This window comes from Lycium ferocissimum, chromosome 3 (genome assembly GCF_029784015.1).
Source record: "Lycium ferocissimum isolate CSIRO_LF1 chromosome 3, AGI_CSIRO_Lferr_CH_V1, whole genome shotgun sequence".
Taxonomy (NCBI): Eukaryota; Viridiplantae; Streptophyta; class Magnoliopsida; order Solanales; family Solanaceae; genus Lycium; species Lycium ferocissimum.
The window spans coordinates 65,367,286-65,374,258 of record NC_081344.1 but is presented as its reverse complement, the minus strand read 5'-3'; the positions used below and the strand labels follow the sequence as shown (position 1 = coordinate 65,374,258).

Sequence of the window (6,973 nt, the reverse complement as noted above, 5' to 3'; positions counted from 1 at the left end):
TTGGCTAACTTTTACCGAATAGGCAATTTTTTGGCAAAAGTTACTGCTATTCGAGCGAAGACAAACTTTTGCCTGAATAGGCCTAACTTTGCTACAAACTTTTGCCGTGTGATTTTTTTTAATATTTGACAGAGTGGAGATTTGAACCCAAAATTTATAAATTTTAGGAGTAGCATAAAAATTAAAGATTTCAAATTAGATGGACAAAAATTAAATACCAGTGCCTGGACATTCCGCACAAAAAAATGAAAAATGACTTAAATCTAACATTGGGCCATCATTGAACATGAACAAGCCCAATTAATGAACCCTACTCCCAGTGTCGTTAGGACTAAATCTGTTATTTTCTGTTCAGTTTGTCACCATTACCTTGCCGGAAAATCAAGAATAGGAAGTAAGTTCAGTTTTGGTGGGCTCTCCCCAAGTATTTGTTCTAAAAAAAATCAAGAATGGCTAAGCGTGAACTATCTACTACCTTGAGGAACTTGAAGGTAAAAAATTAACGTTCAATTTTGGTGCTTTTAATCTGCTTATAATAAATTAAATAAAAATAGGAACTTTTTAACTGGGTTTTCAAGATTTTTGGTTCTTACATAATTTTTTCCAAGTTCTTACATATAAAAATTGGAAAATCTTAACTGGGGTTTTTAGTTCTTACATGATTTTCTCAACTTGTTATCTAGCCCTTTGTAATTTATTGGCTTTATTTAAATTTTTTTGGAAACTCAATTGTTGTGAAGCATAACCGGTTCTAAACCCAAAATTAAGGAAGAGGGTTGTTTTGATTTTTTGACAGCTTTAATTCTAACTTTGGTGAATTTTCTGAATAGAGGGGAGTGGATACAAATCATTCATAGAGCTTACACTAAGGGGTCGTTTGGTAAGGTGTATAAGAATATTGCTAATATGGTGTATTAGTTATGCTGGTATTATTTCTTATCCACCGTTTGGTTTGTGTACTAAGGGCAGTTCGGTCTTTAACCATGCTTATCCATGTATTAATAACCCTTGTATTGCTAATACCTTGGTTTGCTATGTATAACTAATACGAGGGTGTTTGGATTGGCTTATTTTAAGTCTTATTGGCTTTTAAACTTCTTTCTACGTCTTGCGGTGTTTGGGAAAGATAAAAAGTGCTTATAAGCACCTACTTTTAGGCCAAAAAGTACAAAAATAAGCCAAAAGCCAAAAGTTGGGTATTCCCAACTTATGGCTTTTAGCTTTTATCTTATAATCTACTTTTAAAAAGCCAATCCAAACACCCTCTACATGTATTAAGGGTGCATAACTAATACATGTATTAGTTATACATAGGTTGAAAAACACTACCAAACAAGGAATTAAGAATACCAAAGCTAATAAATGTATTAATTTTTTCTAATACATCCTACCAAACGACCCTTAAGTATATGGGATTGACGCGTAATTATTGTTGTATCTAAAGGTTTTTGATGTTTTTGTAATTGCAGTTTATGCAAAGGGCAGCTCTGAGAGAGGAAAAGCCTAAGAAAGAAGAAGATGAAGTGATACCTGATGGAAACTTCCCCTCCTCTAGTGCTCCCAAAAGATGGTAACTTTTTCCTTCGAATTTTCTTGTTTTGTTTTTTAATTGATGTGACTTGGCCTAGGATATTCAAATAGTAGTATTAAAGTTTGTATGCATTGTACTATGGAAGTATGACCACAATTATACTCCTGAAAGGCACCATTTGCAGTTGGAAATTGTTTGATAAGGAATCATTTTGTGTTGAAAATTGCCGTAGTTTTACCATAATGCCGGCTTTAAGATAAGAGGAATTTGATATTATAATAAAGAAGAAAGAGGGCTGGACAAGAAAAAAAATGCACCTAGCTGATTAATCGTTCTCAGTTTAACAAGCTCCTTTAAATGGGATTCCTCGCCTCTTTGTGCATTTGGCCTTAGAATTCTTGTCATATCTTCATCTTGCTCACTTTTCGATATGATGAGATACTTCTTTCCTACATACCCTGGGTATGTCCGGGTTGGTCGATTGTTGGTTTATGCGGGGGTTTAGTTATTCATGTATTACTTATTATCTTCTAACTGTAAGATGCAAGATTTCATCATAACTTGTACGAACCCTCGTTTTAGTTATTCATGTATTACTTATTCCATCTTCTAACCTGTATAGATAATACATAGATTTCATCATAAGTTGTACACGTATTAGTTATGCGGGGTTGTTAGCTGGTAAGCAAGCGCCGCACTTGGTGTGCTGAATTTTATACAAAGTAACTACAAAGCTACCAAACATGATATTAGTTATGCATGTTTGAATACATGAATAACTCCCTTCCTAACCATCAACTTAACGACCCCTAAGAGTATACATCACTTTTTAGTTTACACCTTTATTTTGGGACCAATGTTAACCCGGGACTATTGCAATTTACAGTTTCCTTGGACTGAGTCTATTTGTATTTAGTTTAGAGCTGCACCAAGTTTAATACCACTGAGACTAGATTTCTCATTTCTAGCTAATGTCAAGATTGCTGCCCAGATTTAGGCTGTGCCTGAGCACTGCTTTTTAAGGGCGCATAAAGGACTACCTCAGTAAATGTTAAATGGTTAATTATATTATCAAGCATGTATTTCTTTCTTTGCAGTGCTCGAGTAGCACTAGCATGGAAGATGTATTCATATTTAGGTTGCTCAATTATGATCTTTAGAAAAGCTGACTTCGTATAGCTTTTTCCTGTAAATGGTTGTCAGTATTTAAAACTAAGAAGATTATCTTAAAGTAACTTTTTCTTGCACTAGAGTTTAGATGTTTTATAAGGGCATATTGGACGTTAGTAACTTTAAATTTCGTCGGTATGATGAGCCAAGTGTATAAAAGTAATATTTTAGGGATTCCGTTTATCATAATCCTTTTTACAAATTTGAAGTTGATGGAATCTATTTCACTTACTATGTGACACTATGTGCTTTGGTTAATATTAAATATTCAAAGATGCGTGTTTCTTGCATTATTTCTATATTTTTCTTTGTTTTATACAAATACATTTTCCTCAGATTTTTCTTTATTGCCTTTTCGCGTTCAGTGTTATCGTTATGGAAGGGGATCCCCACCCTGGGGCTATAAAGGGTCGGATGTCTTTTCAAGGTTTCAATCCTTCTATTGATGTGAGTATATGTTTTGCATGACCTAAGATAGTTTCCGAAGACTGTTCAGTTCTTCCTACTCTCCTGTGGTTTTGTTATCCTGTCTCATGAAAGACTTGTCTTGGTAGAAATTGAGTGAAGAAGCTTCAAAACCACGTGCGGAAGGTTCTGCTGCTTGTTCTTCGGAGACCAGTGAAAAATTGCCTAAAAGGTCAGTTTGATGCTTAAAGTTTTCATTGTAACTTTTTCTATTTTGTGCATTGTTGCTATGCAGTAGGCATTATGGCCCATTACTTCTAGTATATACCATCTTGACTTTTTTGCATCTGTTTCATTGATAATTAAATAGGTTTACTTCCTCCTAGTGTATTGTTTAGCCGAATATGTTGAAAATTCCTTCTTACTGATGTCTTTGGTTCATTAAAGATGGCTTAAAGAAATCCGATTACACGTAAAAGGACTAATACAATTTGTAAATAATATGGTCAACTAAAGTAGGTATCTTTTGTCCCAATGATTGCATTGGACTTTCTTGATTTCTATATAGTTTTACTCCCTTTTTCCTGTTTTATATGACAACATTTTCTGTTTCTGCCTGTCCCCAAAAAAATGACATTTCTATTTTTAGAAATAATGTATCTTTTAACTTGACAAGATGGAGTTGCTCAGATGGTAAGCATCCTCCACCTCCAATCTGAAGATTGTGGGTTCGAGTCACCAAGGTAGCAAAAGGGGGAGCTCCTTGGGGGGAGGGGTAAAAAAACAAAAAAAATCTTTTTAATTTTTTCTCTTCACCCTTAATGAGATGATTTATAGCCACACAAATATTTATGGCTTGTTTTAAACCACAAGTTTCAAAAGTCTCTCTTTCTTCCTAAACTCCATGTCAAGTCAAACATATCACGTAAAATGGGACGGAGGGAGTATGTTAGATTGGGTGCATTTCAATAACTTGCAAGTCCTATATATAAGTTGAGTGTCTTGTTAGGCATTTTATTTGTCTTTCGAGTCTAGTAGCCCGTTTGGATTAGCTGGAAAAAAGTGACTTTTAAGCATAAGTGCTTAAAGTACTTTTAAGTGCTGAAAGTTATTTTATAAATAAGCAGTTACGTATTTGGATAAAAGTGCTTAAAGGTTTTTAGAAGTAAGGGTAGTATTGGAATTAACAAAAAATATAAGGGATAAAAGGGTAAAGTTGTTGGTCAAACCAAAATGGCTAAGTTGGGGTTGAGCCACTTCTTGGTTTTGGCTTATTTTAAGCACTCTTTAACTTAATTTAAGCTGTTTTCTATTTTTGCGGAGTCCAATTGTTATTTATATTTTATATTTATGGAGTCCAATGTTTGTTTATTTTATACCAAAGATCTTCAAACGCTTGCTATGGATGGCGGAAATTCTCTCAGACCTGTAACTACTTACTGTTAATTGCTACAGAGAAAATGGAACATCACAATGTGAGTTGGAGAACTCTGATCTGGACGACTCGTATGACGATCCTAACGAAGATCTTAAATGGAAGCAAGATACATCCTCTGAGGCGCAGAATTCAAACAAATCAAATAAGAGAGTTCTTGACGATCCAGCATCGTCACCTAGTAGTAGCGGGAGATCCAAAAAGCCACATAGATTGGACTGGAGTGTTCTTAAACCCCCAAAGTCGCAAAAGAGAAGGCGGTAAGTGTAACTTAAAGGTGACCTCCAAAATCGCAAAAGAGAAGGCGGTAAGTGTAACTTAAAGGTGATTTTGTTTACTTATTTAGATTTTTTTTTTGTATTTTCTATGCTGGTAACATTAGTCATGTGGATCTACTGTGATCCTGAATTAATTTTCTGATTGGGAGTTAATTTTGTATCAATTATATTAGCCTTTTCTACTTTTTGGATTTTCATGATCCTTTGCATTTGCATACGGAGAATTATCTGGCAGGTATGTTCTAAGGAAATAGGCACAAATAAATGTATGCATGAGAAAATTTGGGTAATAAGCCTGTAATGAGAGAAAAATCACGAGTAAATGAAGTATAAAGTTAACACTACTAGACTATACATCTGTGGTTCTGGACGGAAGCAATCCATGGAGTTTTTTTCCCATTTCTTAATAACCAAGAAATTCTCGAGGACTAGTGGAGCAAGGTTCAAAACTCGTTTGATAATAGGGTTGCTCCTTTACCTTTTTTCACTTAAATACCAGGCTCTTTCCATGGGAGGATTCTAATGCGTGATGTGTGCCAATACCTGCGCCTTTGCTTTATATCTTGTTACTTTGCTGTTATTTTTTTTTGTGTCTGCTTCGAATTTCTTTCTTTTCCTTTCCTTTCTTTTCTTTTTCCCCTTTTGAGCCGAGGGTCTTTCGGAAAAGCCTCTCTGCCCCACAAAGGTAGGGGAAGGTTTGCGTATATCCTACCCTCCCCAGACACCACTTGTGGGGGGTCTGGGTATTTTGTTGTTGTTGATGTGTGCCAATCCACCTATCACGGGCTTTTATCACTAGACCAAAGGCTTGGGGCAACCCGTGGAGTTATAATTAACTCATCTTTGTAACGTCTTATAGTATTTTTGCCCCTTAGGACTCCTCTCTTCTTCAGATGACATTTCAGAGTTGAGATTACCACAGCTTTTCTTTCCCTTAGCGTTCTGATAAACAGGCCCCTCTGCGTAGGTTGTTGCTGACTGCTCATTTCTCCGTTCGTCAGCTAGATAAGACGTTCTGATCCTCGATTCTTGAAGTGTGTGCAGATTCAGGTGTCTCGCTAGATCGATGATCCATAACATTAAAAATCTACATTCAAGAAAGAAATGAATGAAAAGAATCAATACACACTAGCCAAGTTAAGACATATTTAAGTTAATATTTACTGCGACAATGGTAACAAAACAAATTTCCCAACTTTAGATTTGTATTACCAACAATATTTTCCCAGTTATCCAAATGGAGTTCGGAAGAAAACTACCCAATAAGACACATATGAACTAAACAAGCACTGCAATTGCCATAGAAAATATAAAATCCGGAAGAAAGAGCAGTCATTAATAATTTGTTGAAACTTTACTGATTTTTTAATCTGTACTGAAGACGCAGGGTTCAATTGATTGTATGCCACTACGCCTCTGAAATCAACTTTGAAAGATAGCTCATGAGGTAAGCATTGCTCAAAATTATATAAGGAGATAACAATTCATTCTATCAATCAACGTGAGACACTCTTACTAGTCCATACGCATGTTCTGAGCTAACATCTAGAGTATGGATATAAATCAACATTAAGTAAATCACGAATAGGGATGAGTTATCTTTAATACCGTGTTAACGGAATAGACTTTTGAGTCTAATTCAATCCTATAAACTAGCTTATTCGAAGTCTATCTCCACTTATTGTTTAGGGTCCCATATTGTGTTCCATTGAACCTATTTTTTTTTGTTTATTTGTTAGAAAATCTGCTTTTTAACTTCAGAATGAAGTATTGATCCATTAACATGGAACATTACATATTTAAAATTCCAAAAGTGACATAAGCAATGACTAGAGATTGAAAGAGAAGGGGAATGCTTTTGGCTTCAACCAGTTTAGGTAGGCAGTTCACTTAAATTTCAAGAATTTTAAAATTGTTTGGTTCATTGGAGGATGGTGTATAGTGAAAATAAGAAGTGTAAAATTTAACATTAATTATGACCAGATCAAGTGTCCTGAATGTTCACTCCTACGTAAATTTTAAACATTGTTTCAAATTAGTATATGCTATTGTCAGCCTGGATAAATTAATATTTGATTGGATAAATTTTTTGATCCGTTTCAAGTTTCAACATGCAACCAATCTGACAAATTAATAAGTAGCTAAATTTAGAAG

General features: G+C 34.8%; 1 protein-coding gene across 1 annotated transcript; it reads left to right on the top strand.

The window, feature by feature from the left end:
- The first annotated feature begins 373 nt into the window (after nucleotides 1-373).
- Nucleotides 374-4,898, top strand: LOC132051184 (uncharacterized). The gene is made up of 5 exons (XM_059442442.1): nucleotides 374-491; nucleotides 1,470-1,570; nucleotides 3,067-3,148; nucleotides 3,256-3,338; nucleotides 4,562-4,898. The coding sequence occupies exons 1-5, from the start codon at nucleotides 450-452 to the stop codon at nucleotides 4,803-4,805; spliced, it is 552 nt and encodes a 183-aa protein (XP_059298425.1). The 5' UTR covers nucleotides 374-449; the 3' UTR covers nucleotides 4,806-4,898.
- Nucleotides 4,899-6,973: the final 2,075 nt, after the last annotated feature.

Bases quoted from the DNA above. Each gene is read 5' to 3' on its own strand.
- LOC132051184 (XM_059442442.1), top strand. From the start codon at position 450: ATGGCTAAGCGTGAACTATCTACTACCTTGAGGAACTTGAAG. The intron at 492-1,469 runs GTAAAAAATTAA...TTGTAATTGCAG, and splicing joins CTACCTTGAGGAACTTGAAG to TTTATGCAAAGGGCAGCTCT. The intron at 3,149-3,255 runs GTGAGTATATGT...TTGTCTTGGTAG, and splicing joins GTTTCAATCCTTCTATTGAT to AAATTGAGTGAAGAAGCTTC.